A 24,130-nucleotide genomic window follows, 5' to 3' on the forward strand; every position below is an offset into this window, starting at 1 on the left:
CCCAAAATTTCCTTTTAGCTGATTTTTATTCCTTATGCATGTGTTTTGTCAGGGCTACAAATAAGTGACCATTTTGAATTTCTTCTGTACTTTTCCAGCTCCTCTTTCAATGAAAGGGTTAATAAATAAAATGTTCCAGACATGTCTAAGATGTGGGGGGAGCAAGGAGGTCAGGTAAACCGGAGCTTAACTTGCTAGCTACGAAATAAAATACTTTTGAGATTTTCCTGTCAGTGTAGGGTAGCTAATGGTGACTAAACACCTCAGGTCTTTTTTATTATTTTTTTATTTGAAAAAATTTCCATTTTATTTTCTTTTTATTCTGAACCTAAGAAGCAGGAGGAGTAGATCTTGCATGAAATCTGAATCTCTCCTATGTACAAAGTTACGTAATTCTAATAATTGCTCTTTTATTATTATTATTGGGTTAAATCATTTCCTATGCCTTCTCTTCTCACAGGAACATCACAACTATTGCTGTATTTTATGCCCTTCCTGTGATCCAGCTGGTTATCACCTACCAGACCGTAAGTTGGTCCACCAGTGAGTGGAGACTATACTGACTCTTAGTTTGCCATTGCATGGAAAGATGGACAAGTGGATCTGTGAACTTACCAAAAGAGCTCATATGACCCCTGCACTCACTCATCTTCCGTAACTGTAATTCATGGCCCAAATAAGTTGGATGCAAATGGTCCAGTTGGATGATACTAGGGTAACATGACAAATTCAAGACATGAGCCCCTTGAAGACAAGTTAAATGATGGTGATTAGTGATGAGGATGATGAGGATGGTGATGAGGAGGAGGATGATAGTGATGGTGATGGTGATGAGGATGATGATGATGATGATGATGGCTAAGAAGACTTCAGCAGTTTTCCCTGGAATTTAAATGTACTTCATTGTCTTCATTGACGCAAAGCAGAATAGAAAATAGAAAGGCAACTGTCCAGCGATGAGATAAGTAGGTTTATTAAGATCTCAGAACATAAAATATTGCACTGTGTGTTCAGCAGAAATGCACTACTTGCTTTCTCTTTTTTTCTCATTAGGTAGTTCAGTAAATAGAGCACTAGGTCTGGAGTCAGGAAGGCCTGAGTTAAAGTCTAGCCTCAGAAATGTATTAGCTGTGAGACCTTAGACAAGTCATTTAACCTCTGTCTACCTCAATTTCTTCACCTATAAAATAGAGATTATAAAAGAACAGCTATGATGCCTAGGTGACACAATGGATAGAGCACCAACCCTGGAGTCAGGAGTACCTGAGTTCAAATCCGACCTCCAGACACTTAATAATTACCTAGCTGTGTGAGACCTTGGGCAAGTCACTTAACCCCGTGGCCTTGCCAAAAATAAAAATTTTTTAAAAAGAGAAACTACCACAGAGGATTATTGTGAAGATCAAATGAGATATTTGTAAAGTGATCAGCACAGTATCTGGTCCATAATAGGTGCTTAATAAATTATTTCCTTCCCTCTTCTTCTTTCCCTTCTTACCTCTTTTCCTCCCTCTGCCTTCTTTTTCCTTGCTCCTTTCTTTCCTTCCTTTTGTCTTTCCTTCCTTTCTTCTTTCCATCCTTCCTTCCTTTCTTTCCTTCCTTCTTCTCCTCTTTTCTTCCTTTCTCCTACCCTCTTTCTCTCCCAACTTCCTTCTATTTTTTTCTTCTACATTGTTTTGATTACTTATCAGAACAAAGTAAATTCCTAGATAAAGTTAGGGCTTATTTCACATTTACTTCAGAAGTGGAGGGACAGGGGCAGCTAAGTGGCATGGCAGATAGAGCACTGGCCCTGGAATCAGGAGGACCTGAGTTCAAATCTGACCTGAGACATTTAATAAATTGCCTAGCTGTGTGACCTTGGGCAAGCCACTTAACCCCAGTGCCTTAAATAAATAAAGTTAAAAAAAAAAAGAAATGGAGGATTACACTTAGCCAAATGTTTTGTACTCATAGGTGGCTGCATACAGAGAGGATCATGTCCTGAGACAGGTTATCAAATACATGCAAAATGCAGTGGTAAGAGCATTGGATTTGGAATTAGGAGACTTTCTGAATCCTGGCTCTTCTTCTCACCACTTCCTTGGGCAAGTCACAAGCAGCATCAGCCTCAGGGAAGTCATTCTATAAATGACCAAGTCGAATGAGATGGCCTCTGGGTCACGTTTCATATCTAAGTCTGATGACACTGCATCTACTGACCTGGTAATTTTTATTTAAGCTCAGAGGATAAAGATAGCTTTTTACCAGAAAAAGAGGAGAAAAGCAGGATATCACATATTAGCCTTAAAAGCTTTTTGCCAATCTCAACAATCTCAATTTTACCAGCTATTTTTATTATGGAATAATGACAATAGTATAATATAGTGGAGGGAAAACTGCTGCTAGTCATGAATTCCATCCTATGGAAGTGGGGTAAGAGTGAGAACATATAAATAATATTTCACTTCAATATGAGCCTGCAAAATATAATGAGAAATTTGCCTCTGCCTTGTAAAACTGAACAGTATAATGATGTGTCCCCTGCTGCTCATGGGAGCTGGCATGACTATAAATCATTCACCTTTGGTCTTTGTAAGCTATCCTGGCTCTGCATGGTTCTGGGCTTGACTTGAGGGACTGAACACAATTGAATTTAATTTTCTGTTTCTTCATCTTATAGGTGGTGAATGTTACTGGCAATCAGGACATCTGCTACTACAACTTTCTCTGTGCTCACCCCTTGGGGGTCCTTAGGTAAACATAGTTTCTCTGGGTTAGTGGTGGCATTTTAGAACATCCCTTTAGTTAATCTTAGTGACTTATATTTTTCTTAATTTCCAGAACAGCTGTAGAAAACTATATAAGGCAATACTGGATAATTGAGAGGGGCTCCAACATTGAAATAGTTGACTTTAGAAGCTAGGCTCAGAACATTCTTTTCATCTCTGGACATTTATGAAACACTGTTGGCCAAGGAAAGAGTAATAATAACCTGAGAATAATGTAATGGTTTAAAAAAAAGAATCAGATGCTCTGGCATAAGAAGACCAGGGTTCTGTTAGAATTAGCTGTGTGATTTGGGGCAAGTCATTTAACTTCTCTGAGTCTCAGTTTCCTCGTCTGTAAAATGAGGGACCTGATCTAGATGTCCCTTTTAGCTCCAGATCTATGATCTTATTTAGCTGTTGAATAACATTCAGACTTCACTGCCTGGCTGGCAAGGTCCTCCAAAATCTTGCCCCATACCCTCTTCCTGTCTTTGGGGAGAAATAATGATTTTTTTTGCTGTGAAGTAGGAGGACAAAAGTTTCATGTTCGATCTCCATTCCATCAAACTCTCCAGCCAGCTTCTTCAAGGGATCTCCCAGTACCTGGGATCTCCAGGTACTGCATTTTCAGGGGATACATGAGATCAAAAACAGAACCCTTAAGGCTTTCTATAAGTTGTCCTGTGCCATTGTGTATTATTTTAGAGGCATAGTCCAACTGGGATTCAAAGCATTTCTTGTGTGATGATCAAGAGGGATCCCCCCAAAGAAGTGAGTCTCTTCTATCTGCAATAATATATGTTCTCCATCTACCTAGTGTAAGCATTATCTTCTTTTCTAACAGACTCTTTTTTAAAAAAAAAACTGTTGATTACAACTCCCTCTTTCCAGGACTGTTTTAGGTCTTCTGGCTATCCCCTCTTCTGGGGTGTCTATGTGTTGGAGGTGGGTGGAAGTGACTAGTAACTGGCTTCTAGAAATTCCCCTCAACCTATATCTCTTTAAGGATGCTGGAATATACAATTGTTTCACTTTCTATAATATGGAAAATGCTTTTTCTCTCGATACATTTTAGTACCTGGAGTCAGGAAGGCCTGAGTTAAAGTCTAGCCTCAGAAACACATTAGCTGTGAGACCTTAGACAGGTCATTTAACCTCTGTCTACCTCAGTTTCTTCACCTATAAAATAGAGATTATAAAAGAGCAGCTAGGGTGCCTAGGTGGTGCAGTGGATAGAGCACCAGCCCTGGAGTCAGGAGTTCATTTCTCCAAATTAGCCACAGCATTTAATAAAGGATTTTTAATATCATTTTTGCAATAATCATTGTAGCTGTGTAGTACTAGTTGTGCAATGGCACAGTGGATAGAGGACCGGACCGGAATTAGGAATTAGGAAGACTCATCTTCATGAATTCCAATGAAATCTTAGACACTAGCATTGTGACCCTGGGCAAGTCATTTGACATTGTTTGCCTCAGTTTCTTCATCTATAAAATTAACTGGAGAAGGAAATAGAAAACTACTCTAGTATCTTTGCCAAGAAAACCCCAAATGGTGTCACGAAGATGCAAACATGACTAAACAGCAACAAAAACTATAAGTGAGTTACAAACTCTGAGCCTGTTTCCTCATCTAAATGATGGGGAAAATACTTAGAGTACCTTGTCCTATAGAGAAGCAGCTCCTAAAGCCTAAGTTGCAGAGCAGAAGCTAGATGGAGCAGTGACTAGAGCACTGGTCCTGGATTCAGTAGGACCTGAGTTCAAATTCAGCCTCAGACACTTAATAATTACCTAGCTGTATTACCTTGGGCAAGTCACTTAAACTCACTGCCTTGCAAAAACTAAAGGGAAAAAAGTTGCAGAGAAGGTGATATATAATAGTTTGCAAAGGAGGTGGTGGAACTAGGGTAAGCACATTCTTCATAACTTCCACCCTGCTTTAGGCTGCCATGTTACTCCACAAAGAAGCAAGACTGAAAAGGACCATAAAGAGTCAATGAAACTAGAAGTTTTTGCTTTCCCAAGCAAAATTTCTCTCTTTATGCAACCTTACCGCCTCTTTATACTCTGTAATGTAACCAAATGTGTTTGATGTAAATCTTCTAACCTACTCTATGCTTGCCCACTTGTATGTGTTTGCTCATAATGTTCCTGCTGCTCAGAATATCATCCTTTCTTTCTTTACCTGCTGATTTCCTACCAGTACTTTAAAGTCACCTCCAGCATGAAGCCTTCCATTATCTGCCCAGTGCTGATAAATTTCATCTTCCAACTTCACAAAATATATTTTGAACCCATCCAATGCACTTTTATGTAAGAATTGCTGTTCCAGTTTTCAGAGTTTGGATCTTAATCCCCCATCAGGCTGTACACTTTATGAAAGCAAGGCACTATGTCTTATTTAAACTTTACATCTTCCCCAACACTTAGTATGCTAGCATAGGTTATTAAAAATGCCCGGGTCATCTGTGATAGGCTAAATCTTTATGACTTGTATAGGTAAAATGGAGACTATTTTAGTATAGTAGAAGCAGTACTGGCTTGGGAGTCAAAAGATCTGGGTTCTAGTTTGGGTTCTGCCATGAAATAGTAATATGAACTTGAACAAATTACTTCATCTTTTAGGTCATCAGCTTCTTCATCTGTAAAATGAGGTGTTTGTACTTTGTGATTTCTTAAGTTCTCATAAAGCTCTCAAATTCTAGTAAAAGGCTACAGTACAAAGTGCTAGAATTAGTCATTGATTGATTGATTGAATTCCTTATATCTGTATTAACTCTTCCTCTTCCCTATAGTGCCTTCAACAACATCCTCAGTAACCTTGGTCATGTACTTCTGGGCTTCCTCTTCCTCCTGATAGTCTTGCGAAGGGACATCCTCCACCGAAGATCATTGGAAGCCAAAGATATCTTTGCAATGGTAAAGGAATAGTGCCTGATTTGGAATTGGATTGGTTGGGAGGATCAAAGCATCAAGTCTTGGGAATGACTAAAGAAAGAACAATATTCTAATATCAAATAATGGACTCTATGTTGCCATTAATATGATTATGAGTATTTTTCTATTTACCACATTTTTTTCTTCTTTTAGGAATATGGGATTCCCAAACACTTTGGTCTTTTCTATGCTATGGGCATTGCTCTGATGATGGAAGGAGTACTCAGTGCTTGCTACCATGTGTGTCCTAATTACTCCAACTTCCAATTTGGTAATCACATTTGTAACAGTTACATAAAATTTAATTATAGGAAAGCTAACCTAGGACCATGAAAAGGAGCACTAGAATCACTTTTTAAAAATTAATGTCTCTGTTGCTGGAATTATGAAATGAAGTTTAGTCCATAAGTACCTATGTATACACATATATTTAGATATACTTACTTGTTTATATATTTACATGTTGTTTTATATATGAATATGCATGTCTAAATAGGTACTGGTGGACTGAATGAATTAACTTCATTTGAAATTCCAACAGCAGGTAACCCATAAAAGGACACATATACTCACAAATATATATATATATATATATATACACATACATATACATATATAAATCTTATATTACTCTGGCTCACATTAAGAAGCTTATTCATTCCTTTGAATGACTGACCACCAAGCTGCACCTTCCTAACAACACTATTTTCCCAGTGATGCTTTATGGCTGCACATCTTGGAATTGATCTGAAAAGAATAAAATTTGTAAGTGGACTAAAGGGAGATCAAAAGATGCATTGTGAGTGTAAGCAGAATGTTACTTATGAAGACTTACAAGTAGAAATGGCATTAAAAATATCACTAAAGGCATGTATGACCTGGAAATGAAGTAGATCCTTCTGTGAGAACATGGGATAACAGATAGGCTGCCCAAGTTTATGCTGGTTAATCCATGAAATATTCCAAAGGAGCCACAGAAAGAATTCTAGAACATAGTAGGCACTTAATAAATGCTGATTGATTCCTTGACATTGAGAATATTCTCTATCAAAAGTCACAAAGGATCACATGGTATAAAGAGCTTGGGAAGGCTGTAGTCTGCACCTCTGGAGGCCATAGCCACAAATAAAATCATGGGACTGCCAAAAGATTTAATTCCATCTTTTCAGTGATGAAGGATCTGAAGAGTATATGATAAAGGAGCATCCTTCTATTTAGCTGTTCTTCCTAGTCTTTCCATGCATCATCTGAGATAGTACTAAACAAACCCTATTGTTTCTACTAATTGACTGTTCTGGTTGATGAACATGAATTAAATGCATTAATGAATTAAATGCAAGGATAGAAGCCAGGGTATGAAACAGAAAATTCCTGTAAAGAGTTACCTCAGTAACTTTAAATTTTGAAGGGCTGCATGACAGAAGCAGGATTAACAATCTAGTCCTGGGGCCATGCTCTGGATGTTATGTGGGTAATAGTTTTCTGATGGTATTTAAATAAATACCAAGAAGACCCCTCCCCGAACCCAAACAATATCTATTACACTCTCTGAAATTCATTTCCCTTTCATATACTGCCTAAAATTGCACTAGTAGATTAATAAAATCCATTTTAAATGCAAATAGGATTTCAAGCTCTGAGTCATATAAAAAATGCTCTAAATCACTAATAATTAGAGAAATGCAAATTAAAACAATGCCCAGGCTCCACCACACATCCAGCAAATTGGTAAAATTGAAAAAAGAACTATGACAGATGCTGTTGGAAAATAGGCACATTAATAAACTATTGGTAGAGTTATTAATTGGTCCAGCCATTCTGGAAAGCAATTTGGAACTGTGCTCAAAAAGTTATTAATCTGTGCATACCCTTTGATGTGAAACCACTATTAGGTTTATACCCAAAAAAATTCAAAGAAAGAAGAAAATATCTATATGCACAGAAAATTTATAATGGCTCTTTTGGGGGATAGCAAAAAATTGGAAACTTAGTGGGTATCCATCAATTGGGAAATGACTGAACAAGTTATGGAATATGAATATGATGAATTCTATTGTGCTGTAAGAAATGATGAAGAGGATAGTTTCCAAAAAACCTGGGAAGATTTTTATGAATTGATACAGAATGAAGTGAGAAGAACAAGGAGATCAAATTATACAATAACAATAATATTGTAAAGACACATAACTTTGAAAGACTTAAGAACTTTCTCATCAACATAATGACCAATGATGATTACAGAGAACTCATGATGAACCATGCTGCCCATTTTTAAATGGAGACTCAGTTTGAAATACTTTGAAATATTTTGGAGGTTATCAATACTGGAATTTGTTTTTAATATTTTTTATTGGGGGAAGAAGATAAATTTTTGATGATTGATAAAAATAAATTTTAATTAAAAAAGAAATGAAAATAGACCTGGGAAGAAATAACATTAGGTGGGAATGACCAGTTATCTATATTTTATTGATATTTAGCTGATCCTAAGGGAATTGGGAATTTTTGTTGGGCCATAAAAAATAATAAATTATGATGGAAAATATATTCAAACTATAAGGACAGAAGTGGGAAATAGGAGAGAAGGATCTCTGATAGCTAAAGCATAACATGAAGATACCAGATAGTACCCAAGGGGGTATAAGTGAGAGACAACCCAGAGATAGGAGAGTAATGAAAAAAGAAGTCAGAAGATAAATCTCTATGTTAATGAATACTATCTGCCTCACCTTGTTTTCCAGACACCTCCTTCATGTATATGATTGCAGGACTCTGCATGCTGAAGCTCTATCAGACCCGCCACCCTGACATCAATGCCAGTGCCTATTCTGCCTATGCATCTTTTGCTGTGGTCATCTGTCTGACTGTCCTTGGAGTGGTATGTCTGTCTTAATCCCATTTTTGGAAAAGGGGGCCCACAACATTAGGCCAAGGGCAAAATGGAGATTATACTAACAGATTAGGAAAACTGGACCAGGATTCTAATTCCAATGCTAATCAGAAGATATATTAATTCAGTTAAGTCCTTTATCATTCTGTACTTCAGTTTTCTCACCTGTAAAATAAGAGAGTTATATAAGAATTAAGATTTAGGGTTGGAAAGAACCTTCGAGATCATCTTGCCCTACTCTCTCTATTTACAGATGAAGAAATTTAGGCCCAAAAGAATTAAATGATTTGACTAAGGTCACAATTGTAGAAAGTAGGAGAGCTATGTTAAGTTTAAATTCAGTGATGTTTCTTAGGTTCTGTCTTCTTGTCATTCAATAATCCTAAATTACCCTAAGAGTCACCCTCAACATACTTTTAAACTTTGTACAAGTCTCCTAGGTTCAGTTGTGTTGAACTTCTAATGACCTCATCTGGGATTTTCTTGGCAAAGATACTGGAGTGGCTTGCTACGTCCTTCTCTAGATGATTTTACATATGAGGAAACTGAGACAAACAGGGTTGAGTGGCTTGATCATATTAGAGTTTTAATTTTATCCTTAACATTCTTTTTAAATTAGAGGAACCAGATCTTTATAACTATTTTACATATGGAAAGGTAAAGCAGAGTTTTAAGAGAATTTCAAGGCCACTTGGACAGTCAGTGTTTCTTTGGTTTCCTTCCAGCTCTATATCTGTGAGACCCTGATTCAGTCATTACTCAATGAGATTATCTATCCCCTGTTCCACGACCAGAGCTTCTTCTAAAATTTTATTGATGTCTTTTGTTTTTTACACTACTCACTTATTTACTAATATCCGGAATCCAATCCTTATCATTTATTTCCCAATATAAGAAATCCAACTTGTAAAAAAAAAAGGGGGGGGAGAAAAGAAAAAAGTTATTCCAACAAAATCAGTTGACAAAAACAACTGCTTCTCCCAGCATTCTCTCAGCTTCTTACCATCTACCCTCTCAGGAGAGGAAGTTAAGTTTATCTCATCATCTGACCTCCAAGAGTAAGGCAGGTCCCTGCAAGTATCTGTGTTAAGATCTTTCAGAAAGTGGTCATACCACCTCTTAGTTTTGTTTTCACTTATATTATTCTAGTCACCCACAAAATCTGAATCCCATGCCACTGTTTGACTAAGAATGACCTAGGTTCTCGAAGATTATGCCAGAAAAGAATAAACACTAGTAGGTTCTACAATGTTCTAAAAGCTTAAAATATTGACCTGGCAACAGAATAAATCTGCTCTCCAAGGAGCAATCTTGCTAAAATTGGACCGTCTTATCACCAGTAAACTGGTTAGTTGATAGTGAATTCTTAGGCCATGGCAAGCCATGAAACAAAGATAAGTACAAAATGACCTTCAGATCTGCATGACCCACTTCTTCTTCTGCAATGAAGTGGAAAAGGAGTTAAAGAGGGCTAAGAATCACTCATTGGAATATCTATAAACTTAAACTCAGCTGTTGGTCTTGTAAATTGAGATTCTTTATCCAATGACTGACCATTCAGCTACCAGATTCATCTTCCTCTGAGATTACCTCCCTTTTATCTTGCATATGTTTGTTTTCACACACACACACACACACACACACACACAATCACACTTATTTGCATGTTGTTTTCTCCCATTAGAATTTTAGTTTCTTTTGAGGACCATGTTTTTTCTTTCTATTCTTTATGTTTGCTTAAAATAGTCAGTGCCGAGTATACAGTGGGAGCTTAAAGTTGCTGTTGCTGTTGAAACTAGAGAAGTTGGATAATATCAATCAGAAAATCTAACTAAAAACAAAACAGAAGAATGAGATTTTAACTAAATGAGATTTTAACTAGATGGCTCATGGGCATTCCTGGGGGGGGGGGGGAATTTTACAGAGTTAGTTGTATCAATTTCCCAAAGACAACCATAGCAAAACATCATGTCATGGGATAATTAATCATTTCATATTACAGCACTCATAATTGCAACTTGTGCACTAATATCAGTTGCAGGGCATGAACAAGTAAAAACTCCATAACAAATTTTTTAAGACTTTCCAAAATAATTCAAAATGCACTATGATACTTTATATCTTCATTGAAATGGTAGGAATAGATAAGAATTGAATGAGAAATATTTCAGAAAGCACCATTCAGGAAGAAGGAATGAGAAAGGTCAAAGACTTGTAGAAGTCACACACCCTTATCATGACTCCCTTATTCAAGGAAAAATCACTATCTGCTAGACATGTTGGATACTAAATATAACAAAAAAAGTGAAAATGGTTATCTTTTAATAAACTGTAAAGACTCATTCATTGTTTGTGTGAGAGTCATCCTTAAATCAGCTGTCTTTGTACAATCAAATCACTGACTTCTTAGAGAAAATATCAGAATTAGTATAAAGTCTAGAAAAATAATAATAATAATGAGAAGATATGACATGCAATTCAAACAATTCCAATCTGATTTATTGAAACAGGTAATTGACACCAGAAATGGGTAATGGCTAGTATAATTGATGCCAATTAAAATGGTTTTATACAGAAGTTTAACTGATATAAATCAACTGCCTTGTTAAAACAAGAAAAATCAAAACAACTTAAAAATCAGCTTAGTCTGAAGACATTTAATTTATTTGCCAAGAAGAGAAATGGTGGCCAAAAGTAACACTGGCTTAGAATATAAGCTCATTTGCAAATCTTATAAAGAAGAATGATAGAAATTTGTAAGCAGTTTTGCCTCAAAGAACAGAGAAAAATAGTGGAGGGTAAAATAAATTAAAAGAAAGCTTGACAAGAGATCCAACTAAGTAATATCATCTTAAGGGCATTTAAGGATGAAAAGGGAAGGAATATGGCAAAAAAAAAAAGAGAAATAGAAAAAATACAAAGGATTCTTAATAAACTGTTTTCACCATTAAGTAGAGCAACTACAGTTAAATTTTTAATATCACATTACAAATGAAATAAAAACAGCACTAAAGATAACAAATGGGGAAAGAAGTCAAATAAAACCACATATAAATAGAAGAGATTCATGTTAGAGGTGTCATAATTTTGAGGGTATTAAGGAACTAATTCACAAAGTATATAAGTTGTTGTATTGTCATTAACATTATGAAAGTGGGAATGAACCAAAAGGATGGGAAATTTTTCACAATAATACCACCAAAAAAAAAAAAGACAACAAAAGAATATTAACAACTATTGATCTCTGTTCACATTTTCCAATCTATACAAAATTTTAACATGACATCTGCATCAACAGTATCCTTGATGAGATTATTAGTAGAGGACAAGCAGATTTTTGCAAACAATATTTTACAGTGGACCACATCTTCATCATCACACTACTGATCAAAAGATGTAGAGAATACAAGTTCCCACTGTGCTCATTTTAGTCTTATGGTTTTCTTTTTAAAAGCTTTGATTTAGAACAATATAAAAATTTATCAGGGGAAAGAAAGGTTTGGTCATTGAGTGAAGGCAAGATATGGCAGGTAAAAAGTTTGAGAATATACACACACACACACACACACACACACACACACACACACACACACACACACTGGTATCTTCATGATGAGAGGAGAAAGCAAGTTAGGAGAAAGCCTTCAGCAATATACATTGGATGAACCCCATGTGGCAAATTGATGGGAGTCACACAGTATAGGCAGGTATGGATTTTAATCTGCATCATTGTGGGGAATATTGAAACTGATAAGGTCACAGATCCCTTGAATATAGAAGCCATTGTCTAGTAGCCCTGGTTATGCTAACTTATTTCAGCTCATTCAAATATCAATCCAAGTTTTTTCTGAATTCTTCATATTTGTAGTTTCCTATTATACCATAACAGGGCAGCTACGTGGCACAGTGAATAAAGCACTGGACTTGGAATCAGAAGATTCATCTTCATGAATTCAAATCCAGCCTCAGACATTTAAAAGTTGTGTGACCCTAAGTGAGTCACTTACCCTGTTTACCTCAGTTCCTCACCTGCAAAATGATCTTAAGAAGAAAATGGTAAATCACTCCAGTATCTGCCAAGAAAACCCCAAAATCGAATCTTAAAGAATGAGACTAAAACAACTGAACAACATGGTACCTTTGCTTTAAAATATCACACTTTATTTAGCCATTTCTTAATTTATGGAAACCTACATTGATTTCAATTGTTTGCTATCAGAAAAAGTATCAATACAAATATTTTACTATATATGACTTTTTTCCTATCTATCCTCCTTGGAGTCCAATAGAGGGCCTGCTCACTGGATCAGTGAATTTTTAATTGGTTTCTTTGAAAAAACCTGAAACTCAGATAGAAATGACTTTCATTTTCATTTGCAGTTGTTTGGAAAAAATGATGTGTGGTTCTGGGTTATCTTCTCTGTCATTCACATTCTGGCATCCCTTGCACTCAGCACGCAGATCTACTATATGGGTCGCTTCAAAATAGGTAAGTCACTTCTCTTTTTCCTAAAGTGCTTCCATCTATCTGACATCCCATTCATTTATACCAAGTGAAAGAATAATTGAAACTAATTAATAGGTTTGATACCACACTTACATCATACAATAGCTTATATTCTCTTTAGGATTTTGGACATCAGGATGGTAGGTCTTTTGTCACACATGGACATTTGTTTATATTTCACAAGTATGGTTGAATTTTGTCAGTTCTTATTTAAATCAACAGTTTCCTAATCTTTTTGATGGCACATCCCTTTTAGTAAAAATAATTTTGAACATTCCCTCTCAATATGTATATATAAATTTACATATACATTCATATATACACACAAACCCATATATACATATATATGCTTTTTGCCAATGTTTGCATATATTTATTCATTCATACTTTACATGTATTATATACATGTATTACTCTATTAATAATTATATATATTTGAAAGTCTAGTTCTAAGTTCAGTTAATTTCTATATTTTGTTTTATCTTCCAAAAATGTATTCTGAGGTACACTTACTAAATCACGATTCATTTTTCAATCCCATCTACCAATTATGCACAGGTTTTTATTGAAGTCCAGCTATCTAGAAAATTTTCATTTTTCCAGTTCTTGCAACTAATCAGAAAATGTTACACTTTTATATTTTTAACAAATTAGTTCAAAACCCATTGAAACACTTCATTTGGAAAAAAAGCATAAGCATTTTAGCAAATGCTAGTTCTGTGTTTCATAAGTGTGCAGATGTGAGAGCTCTTATAGGTGGCACACTTACATAATTCTCAACAACTTAATAAGAAGCAATCAAGGATCCAGGAGACTGGGGTGCTCAGTAGTGTCAAAGGCTATAGAGAAATTAGGAAGGATGAGGTCTGAGAAAAAATCCATCAGATTTAGCAATTAAGAAATCACTTACAACTTTGAAGTGAGCAGTTTTAGTTGAGTGAAGAGGCAAGGATACAGAGGAATTTAAAAATTCAAGACAATGGAAAAGATAAGTAGTGCCCTTGACAGAAAAGAAGTTCAGAGGAGAGATGAGTTTGGAGAAAAAGATAATGTACTAAGGTCTGTGATACAGATTGAAGACCATTTATATCTACTTATCTTGTGTGCCTCACTTTTACCTACCAAAAATAAAAGGGCTAAATGAGATGGGATACTTATTATTAGTCTTAGAGAATAAATTCTGCCCAATCCATGGATACACACTGTACCCATTAGGTGAAATGAGGGGCAGGGAGAGCAACACTTGTTTTGGGTGCCTAGCTGTTGGTTCACACTGAGCTGGCATAGTAAAGGAGGAAGGTTTGAAATTTATACCACCATAAGGGATCAGCTTCAGATAGTAGGAAAGCATTGCACAATAATGGATTAAAGGCAGTTGTTTACTTGCAATGGAGTCATACTGTTCCCCACTATAGGTGCACAGCTCTATCTTTGCAGACCACTACTTTAAATTCCTAAGAACAAGACTTAGTTTTTGTGTCAGTGGATTCTGATCCCCTATTCAATCAAAAACATCCATTGATAAATTAGGTAATTTTGTTCCTGGTCAACATGTGGCCTCTAACTTTAATATCCATTGCACCTAAAAATGTATCCCTCTAATGTTGGTGCTGTCACTACAGTCACTACATCTTCTCTGTTATGGTATAGGCCATTTATGCAAGGAGCTGATGTGTTTCCCAATTCTTACCTTTAAGACCATTTGTCATGTGGCAGGTGCCTTGTCTTATGTGCATACCTGTAGTGATGAATCCTCCCACCTTTAAAATAGGTGGAATTAAGCTATTTATATCAGGATCACATCCTATTTGACCAAATATTACTCAAATTTTTTAATCAGGTGTTTTCCCAGATGTATAAAGATATGAAAAAGTGAAAAAATGAAATTCTGAGTGTTGTGCAGGACAACATTGACTTCATATGAATTCAGTTCAGAGCCAATAAGTTGATTGGGTCATAAATTCTTGGGCAAATCTAGTCTTATTTTCTAACTTTCTTAGCTTTGCTTTCAGTCCAAATGCTCCTTTCCTTGAAACCCTTGAGCTAAGTACTCAAAATGTGAACATGCAGAGTAAAAGAACAGAGAAAATAAAGAGTTAAAGTTGTTTGTTTTTTTTTTCTAATGGGACATGAAGAGGTGTGTCCTTCCATGGAAAAGACAACTAGGGTTCTTAATTCACTACCAATACATCATATTGACAATAGACTGCAAAGACCACTCAAGAGAACATGTATTGTATTTGATTCTATGTAAGAGAAATAAGACTTTATTCATTCCAAGGGAATAATAAACTCTGAGTGTTTTATACAGTCAAATGTGTCAACTTGGACACTTACAAACCATTTTTTTCTTCCCTCCATTGCTTCCCCTGATTCAGATGTGTCTGATACAGGTAATAAGTTCTCTCCTCTTGGGGTTTTCAGAAAATGTTTGTCACAAAAGTGCCCCTGCTTTTGCCATTAGCAAAAGATTTAGAATGCACTTTGGGGTGGGTTTGATGAGCCTGAGGACTTGAAGGTCCACTCTGTGTACTATTTCTGAGTTTGTTTTGCTATTTCTGTTTGCTATTCAAAAGCCACTTTTATAGGATCATAGATTTAGAGATGGAAGCCTCCTTGCAAATCCCCTAGCCCAACCTTATCATTTAACAGATGAGTAAACTTTACCTCCAAATCCAGGGTTCTTTCCAACATTCCATAGTGCTTCTCAAAGGTGCTAACAACTGGAATTTGACCCAAGTTGGATGCTGCTGTCTAAATGCTCTGAATCTGTGTGGAATGCTGAGGCTAGGCTACAGACCAGTGCAAGAGAGATACTGATTTGAAAGCTCTGGAATATTGCCCATCTTATCCAAAAGAGACTGTGATTCTTGCCTTCAGAGGAACCTGACAACAGCCCAGAGGCTAATTGTTCTTTCCTCCAGTCTCTGAAAAGGTTACTGGACTAGATGAATGTCTTTTTGTCTCCTAGATATTGCTGGTCTAAGGATCTGATTTTGTTTCAAAATGAAAAGCAGCTGACCTGAACATTCTTAAGGAGGAAGAAATGTCTCATGCTTACACCCATCAGCTTGGATTTCTTCCTCCACCAAATTCAGGTTACACCAAAGACCATCATAGCTAACAGAGAGTAGTCATTTATCCAAGCACATAGCAACCATAAAATAGAAAAGTACTACAGATTAGAAGACAAAAAAAAAAGTGGCGGCTAGGTGGCGCAGTGGATAAAGCACGGGCCTTGGAGTCAGGAGTACCTGAGTTCAAATCCGGTCTCAGACACTTAATAGTTACCTGTGTGGCCTTGGGCAAGCCACTTAAGCCCATTTGCCTTGCAAAAACCTAAAAAAACAAAACAAAACAAAATAAAGAGTGAAGAACTCTTTGCTAAGAGCAAGATGAAATCTCAGGGCAAACTAAGAGATAGACCCTAATTTTACCCCAAGGAAAAATTCTCCAAAATCTCTAGAGAGGTGAGCTGGAAACCAAGGAAATGTGAAGTTCCTAGCTTCCCCTTCTTGTCCAGAGCTCCCAAAGTCTTTGTCCCTCTCTCCATATATCATGGGTCAGTTCCAGAGAGAATCTGTCTCACCTAAGCTACAGCATGAACAGCATCCCAAGCTTTGCTTGAAGGCACGGCTATTCCAATGTTCGATATTACAGTCAGCCAAATGTTGGCAGGGTCAACAACAAGGTCATTCCTGAGTTTTGGTGTTTGCATATGAAGCCCTCAGGTCTTTTTTTTTAAACCCATTTGGCAAGCTCTATTTCCCACCAACTTCTGATCTGAGTCTCCTGACTGCATTGGCTGTTCAGCTCCTGCAACAGCAGAGGTCTCAGCACAATGGTCTGAATTGCCATGCTCCAGAGATGACCCTGATGACCCCAAAAAACGGAGGAAATACAGAAATAAGGTGATTTCAGTCAAACATGGGAAAACTATACCAAAGAACCAAAAGCATTTGAATTCAATCTCTGGCCAAAATGATTCAATTAGGGGCAGCTAGGGCAAAATGGTTCAATTAGGGGCAGCTAGGTGGCACAGTGGATAGAGCACCAGCCCTGGAGTCAGGAGGACCTGAGTTCAAATTCACTCTCAGACACTTAATAATAATTGCCTAGCTATGTGACTTTGGGCAAGTCACTTAACCCCACTACCTTAAAATAAAAAAAAATTCTAATAAACAAATAAACAAACAAATAAATAAATAAATGAAACAAAATGGTTCAGTTAACTAAATTAACTTTCGAGTAGAATAGGTTTTTTCTGGATAAAAACTATTTGATTGACAGGCAGTAATTCTAGGCCTATCCATCTTTTCTTTAATACTTTCTTTATCTCAATAAAGGCAGCTCACCTCTCTAGAGATTTTGGAGAATTTTTCCTTGGGGTAAAATTAGGGTCTATCTCTTAGTTTGGCCTGAGATTTCATCTTGCTCTTAGCAAAGAGTTCTTCACTCTTTATTTTTTTTTGTTTTGTTTTTTTTTAGGTTTTTGCAAGTCACAATTCACAGGGAAATGAACTCATCTTCCTGAGTTCAAATTTGACCTTACTAACTGTGTGACTTGGGGCAAGTCATTTAACCTTGTTTCCTCATCTGTAAAAATGAGCTACAGAAGGAAGTGGCAAACCACTCCAATATCTTTGCCAAGAAAACCCTAAAGGAGGTCATGAAGAGTCTGATATGACTGAATGAAAACAAAACCTAGATCAGTAAAGACAGACACCACAGAAAGCTGTGAGCTGAAATTGTTGAAATACTTGTCATTTAGACACAATCTTCTTTTCCTTTTTTTAAAAATGGTGATAAAATATGGGAAGTCATCAGACTTTACACATGTCTCCTTGTTTCTATATTTTTTAATTCCAATAATAATAACTGACATTTATTTGACAGTTTAGGATTACAAAGTCATATTTTTCATATATATTATTTCAGTAGATTCTCATTATATTCTGGAATAGCAGTACAATAAAGAGTGATCAGCTACACTTTACTGATAAGGCAACTTCTTTTTTAATTTTTAAAATTATATTTATTTTATTTTTTGTACAAATGATTTTTTTATACATTACTAAAATATTCTTGTTTAAGAGTAAACATAATATCCCCCTTCCCCAAAAAACCATAGACCCTCATGAGCAATAAAGTAAAAGAAAGAGGAAAAAATTAAAATTGAAATAATAATAATAATAATAATAATAATAATGATAATGATAATAGAGGCAGCTAGGTGGCAGAGTAGAAGGAGCACCGGCCCCAGAGGCAGGAACACCCAAGCCCAAATCCAGCCCCAGACACCCAACAATCACCCAGCTGTGCAGCCCTGGGCAAGCCACCCCAACCTCATTGCCCCACAAAAAAACAAAAAAAAACACAAAATAAAATAAAATGATGATCATAATAATAATGATGATGATGATGATGATGGTGAGAATGATGATGATGATAGGGATGGCCAGGTGGTGCCGTGGACAGAGCACTGGCCCTATAGTCAGGAGTACCCAGGTCCAAATCTGGCCTCAGACACCCAACAATCACCCAGCTGTTCAGCCCTGGGCAAGCCACCCAACACTATCTGCCCCGCAACTCCCCCCCAATAAAATAATAATAATAAAAAATGTGCTTCAGTCTATGTTCCAACACCACCAGCTTTGTCATGGGTGGATCACATTCTTTAGGATAACTCCATCACAAAAGCTACTTCCATATTTTTCTACTGTTGCCATTGCTGATCACAACTCCCTCCATTCACACTTCCCCACTACCACACACTATATTTTCTCTCTCCTTTCACTCTTCACTTCTTAAATGTGCTGTAGGGAAGCTAAGTGGCACAGCAGATTGATCACCAGCCCTGGGGCCAAGAGGCCCCAAGCCCACATACCAACCCTAAAGCCCAGCAACTACCTGGTCCTATGGTCCTGGACAAGCCATCCAATCCCAGACCCTTGCAAGAAGTAAAAAAAGAAAATGTGTTATATCTGACCACTCTCCCCCACAGTCCACCCTCTCCTCCATCACTCACATCCCCCCTTTCCCCTGTCCTCCTTCTCTCCTTCTCACTCTAGATGTCTATACCCCATTGAGTATATATGCTGTTTCCTCTTCGAGCCACCTCTACTGAGAGCAAAAGTTCCCTCATTCCCCCTCACCTTCCCCCCTTTCATATAATTGCAATAGCTCATTGTAATAAAAAAAATCTCATTATTGAAATGTCTTAGCCTATTCCACCTCTCCTTTCTCTTACTCCTATTACATTTCCCTTTTAGCCATTGACTCTATTTTTACAATATATTATATCTTCAAATTCAGCTCTCTCTCTCTCTCTGTCTCTCTCTCTCTCTCTCTGTGCTTCATCTATAAAAGCTCCTTCTACCTGCTCTATTAAATGAGAAGGTTCATATGAGTATTATCAGTATCATTTTTCTATGCAGGAATACATGTAGTTCATCATCATTAAGTCCCTCATATTTTATATACCCTTCTCCTCCACTCTCTGTGCTTCACCTGAGTCCTGTATTTGAAGATCAAACTTTCTGTTCAGCTCTGGCCATTTTAACAGGAACATTTGAAATTCACTGGTTCACTGAAAGTCCATCTTGGGCGGCTAGGTGGCACAGTGGATAGAGCACTGGCCTTGGAGTCAGGAGTACCTGAGTTCAAATCCAGCCTCAGACACTTAATAATTACCTAGCTATGTGGCCTTGGGCAAGCCACTTAACCCCATTGCCTTGAAAAATCTAAAAAAAAAAAAAAAAAAGTTCATCTCTTTCCCTGGAAAAGGATGTTCACTTTTGCTGGGTAGTTGATTCTTGGTTGCATTCTGAGTTCTTTTGTCTTCCAGAATATTATATTACAAACCCAATGAGCCTTTAATGTAGTTGCTGCTAAGTCCTAGGATCCTGACTGCAACTCCACGATATTTTAATTGTGTCCTTCTGGCTGCTTGTAATATTTTTTCTTTGACTTGGGAGTTCTAGAACTTGGCTATAATATTCCTGGGGGGTTGTTTTTTGGATCTCTTTCTGGGGGAGATCAGGACTCTCTCAATTTCTATTTTGCCCTCTGTTCCTAGGATATCTGGGCAATTTTCTTGTAGGAATTCATTTAAAATGATGTCAAGGCTCTTTTCCTGATCATGACTTTCAGGTATCCCAATGATTTTTAAGTTATCTTTCCTGAATCTGTTTTCCAGATCAGTTGTTTTTTCAGTGAGATGTTTCACATTGTCTTCTAATTTTTCATTCTATTGGTTTTGAAGTTGTGTCTCATAAAGTCAGCAGCTTCCTTTAGCTCCATTCTAGATCTGAAGGATTTGTTTTCCTCAGAGAGCTTTCTTATCTCTTTTTTCCATCTGGATAATTCTGCTTTTTAAAGCATTCTTCTCTTCAATAACTTTTCGAACTGTTTTATTCATGTAACCTATGCTGGTTTTTAACATGTTATTTTCTTCAGCATTCTTTTGGATCTCCTTGACTAAGCTGCTGACTTCTTTTTGATGTTTTTCCTGCATCTCTCTCATTTCTTTTACCAATTTTTCTTCTATCTCCCTCACTTGACTTTCAAAATCTTTTTTTGAGCTCTGTCATAGCCTTAACCCAATTTCCATTTTTCTTGGAGTCTTTAGATGCAGGAGCTTGTGCTTCCTCATCTTCAGACTGAGTATTTTGAGCCTTCTTGGGATCATAGACAATATATTTCTCAATGGTGTTCCTCTTTTTTCTCTGTGTACTCATTTCCCCAGTCTGTGCCTAGTTTTGGGGTGCTTCCTGGGCTTTTGAGTATTATTGGGATACCCCCCCCCCACAAGGATCTCTGTATATGAGGCTCTGTCTTCCCTCCTGGTCTGTGAATGACCACAAGTGCACCCCTCTGCCATGGGGCTGAGGTGGAGGGCCTAGACTGTGATCAGGATCTAAATGTGGTCAGAGCCCCAGAATCCTGTTCCAGATACAGAGGACAGATCTTGGAAGTCTCTCTCCACTCCCCTACCTAGGCTGAGCACTCAAGGCTCAATTACCTGGGGGCTCCTGCTTACCGGCTCTGCCTGCTTCCATTTCCTGGATCTTGGTTGCTTGCTGAGTGCCCTGAGGGCTGGGCTTCAGTGTTCACTCTGGTAGAGGTCTCCCCACTGATCTTCCAAGTTGTGCTGGTGCTCCCCCCGGGGTGTAGGTGGAAACTACCCCCGCTGACATGAACTGTGGCTCCCAGTGCCCTGGAGCTGCCTCCAGGAGTCTGAAGTTCCGTTATTCTGGTGGGCTGCCCCTCTAACCTTGTGGAACGGAGCCTTTCCACTATTTTCCAGGTTACCTTGGGCTGGAGAATTGCCTCACTGGATCCCTCTGTGGTTTCTGTCTCTTGAAAATTTAGTTAGAGTCCTTATTTTATAAGTTTTGAAATATTAGAGAGAGAGAGAGAGAGAGAGAGAGAGAGAGAGAGAGAGAGAGAGAGAACACCTAAGAGAGGCTCGTCTCCTGTCACCATCTTGGCTCTACCCCTGATAAGGCAACTTCTAATTCAATAAACATTTATTAAATACTGGGGATTGCCAAGTACTGGAGATAAAAAGACAAAAATAAAATATTCACCCTTTCTTAAAGAGCTTATATTTGGCTGGGAGAGAAAACATGTACTCAGATAATTAAATAAAAAATGCAACCCTTGGTCTAAAGTTCACTTTTGTAAATTATTTTTATTTGACTTATTTCTGCCACTTGGAGTCATTTAAGAAAAATGTCTCATATATAACTTGGAGTTTTCGTGTTGAGGTGATTGGGATTAAGTGACTTGTCCATGATTACATACAAAGTCTGTCTGATGCCAGATTTTGAATTCAGGTCTTCCTGACTCCAGGGCTGGTATTCTATTCACTATGCCACCACACATAGCTTATATTTGGCCCAAGTCTTGGCTTTTCCAAATGTAAATAACAGATCCAGATGTCCCATACTGAGCCTTTTCTTTCTCCAGCTTACTTTACAATGAGGAAATTGAAGTAAACAGGGTGAAGTGACTTGCCCAGGATCACAAAGTTAGTAAGTGTCTGAGGCCAGATTTGAACTCAGGAAGATGAGTCTCCCTGACACCAGGCCTGGAGCTCCATCCATTGTGCCACCTAGTTACTCATCTAAGTCTATGGTCCTATAAAATTTCTGCTTTAAATCAAAACCAAGTGAATAGTAAGTTTAGGATTTTTCAACAAGATTTGTAGAGTTTTTCTATACTTATTTGAGTAAACTCTCACCAAGAGCAATGATCACTTTAAAGAAAAAAACAGGCTAAAATATCTCTTACCCCAAGTAGGGGAAAAGAAGGAAAGATTTACATGATGACAAGTTCATGTTTATGGATGAAGGGAAAGGTGCCCCATTCCCTTCCTGTAATTAAAAAAAAACACCAGCTAAAGTAAACTAAAAATGATGAGGAATCAGCATAAAGGAAACAGCTGGACAAGACCATCTTGTGCCTTGGCTATGTCCTGTCTGCAAGTGTTAACAGATAAAATGAGTTCCCTTCTCTTCTATTTGGTCTTTTATACTGCACAATATTGGATCCCCTGATTTATCTTGCCTTGGGGTGACCTTGGTCTATCCCATGCCAGCCCAATGACCAGATAGTTTATTTTAATCAATCTTTGTTAAACCCCACCTGTGAACATAATGTCGTCTAAGGAAGATGACATCTTTTCCTCACAGAATTTATATAATCTAAAGAATCCCCCAAGCCTGTGCCTGTTCATCACAATTAACACTGAGTAAGTCTACTTTTGGATGATGGCTTTTTGCATATTCTTTTGTCATTAGCAGATTGGGGGATTTTCCGCCGTATTGCAATGGTATTGTACACTGACTGTTTCCACCAATGTAGCCGACCAATGTACATGGTAAGTGAGGTCTTCATGTCCTCTACAAGTACAGCATCAGCTGCCTGGAGGGGTCCCAGTGGTCATCAAAGTTTCCTGCCATTATACAGCTCTAGAGGACCCAGGGCAGCTCAGGTTCCATCACTTGAGTAGCTGAGCAAGCACCACCAAATTCCCTCTAGCTCTTCTCATTCGCTTTTTGGGTTTGTTTTGTCTTGTTTTAAAGCCTTTCAAATCAGGACTTGGTGAATCAGCCTCTGTACTTGGGACTATGATAAGTTTTAGGATAAAAAAGAAAAATTTCAAAAGGGTCCCCACTCTCAAGAAGCTCACAATCTAATAATGATAGTTCAGAGGCTGAAATTCTGATGGATCTCACCAGACTCTCCTAAAAAAGAGGGACACTCAGAGAAGAAAAGAGGCTGATGTTTGCTTTTTAGGGGAGGCATAAGGAAAAGAGTCTCAAAGAGAGTTGTGTAAATTTTGAGATTTGGTTCATTTATGGTTTATACCCTCCCTGCTTTCAAAAGGAATCTGAGATGACCCACAAAATTCACAAACCTTCTGAAGTAAAGGAAAACCCTACCTAAGAGCAAAAGAGGGAAAAACTAAGATAAAAATGAAAAACATTCCCTGGTGGGACACAGGGAGGGATCTTGCTGGTTAGAGGAATCACTTCTCTAAGCTGTGAGTGATAATAAAGATCATCATTTCTTGTTTTTGTGACATGCTTTGCAGTTTATAAAAGCACTTAGGTTCAGGATAATATGATGACATGTCAAAGTTTCAAAAAAGCAACTTTAGGTAGAAGGATAAAGATTTATAAATGCTGAATGCTTTGTACACTGTCATTTATAGTCACTCTAAATTGGATTTGCTTAACTACTTTTTCTGTTTTAAGGGATGGTTCATTTGGCAAGAGGTGGGCCAGGGATATTTAGAAAGGACTGTGGTGTAGAAACAAAAAGTACAAATAAAACCTACATTTTAATAAGTTTCCAGAGGGTTATAAAACATTCATTCACCTTACACATAGTAAGCTGAACTAGAAGGAAAAATGTACAAACAAATTTGTCAGACCACAAGATACTGCCAAGACCTGAAGCAGATGTCAAAAATACAAGGGTTTGAAAGGGCCACCATGTAATTAGAATACAATTGAGAGTATTCCAGAGAATA

The 24,130-nt window shown here is 37.4% G+C and overlaps 1 protein-coding gene across 5 annotated transcripts in view; it reads left to right on the forward strand.

Moving 5' to 3' along the window:
• SIDT1 (SID1 transmembrane family member 1) overlaps window positions 1-24,130 on the forward strand; it is a 214,118-nt gene that overhangs the window by 166,373 nt on the left and 23,615 nt on the right. For 3 of the 5 annotated variants that reach the window (XM_074214532.1, XM_074214531.1, XM_074214534.1), the window contains 7 exons: window positions 461-527; window positions 2,663-2,736; window positions 5,548-5,671; window positions 5,843-5,960; window positions 8,431-8,567; window positions 12,960-13,068; window positions 22,893-22,972. In XM_074214532.1, coding sequence (XP_074070633.1) covers window positions 461-527; window positions 2,663-2,736; window positions 5,548-5,671; window positions 5,843-5,960; window positions 8,431-8,567; window positions 12,960-13,068; window positions 22,893-22,972 — 709 coding nt within the window. The remainder of the gene's footprint in view (window positions 1-460; window positions 528-2,662; window positions 2,737-5,547; window positions 5,672-5,842; window positions 5,961-8,430; window positions 8,568-12,959; window positions 13,069-22,892; window positions 22,973-24,130) is intronic. The other 2 variants (XM_074214533.1, XM_074214535.1) reach the window with 2 other exon arrangements.

The sequence above is a fragment of the Macrotis lagotis genome, chromosome 1, assembly GCF_037893015.1.
Source record: "Macrotis lagotis isolate mMagLag1 chromosome 1, bilby.v1.9.chrom.fasta, whole genome shotgun sequence".
Classification (NCBI taxonomy): Eukaryota; Metazoa; Chordata; class Mammalia; order Peramelemorphia; family Peramelidae; genus Macrotis; species Macrotis lagotis.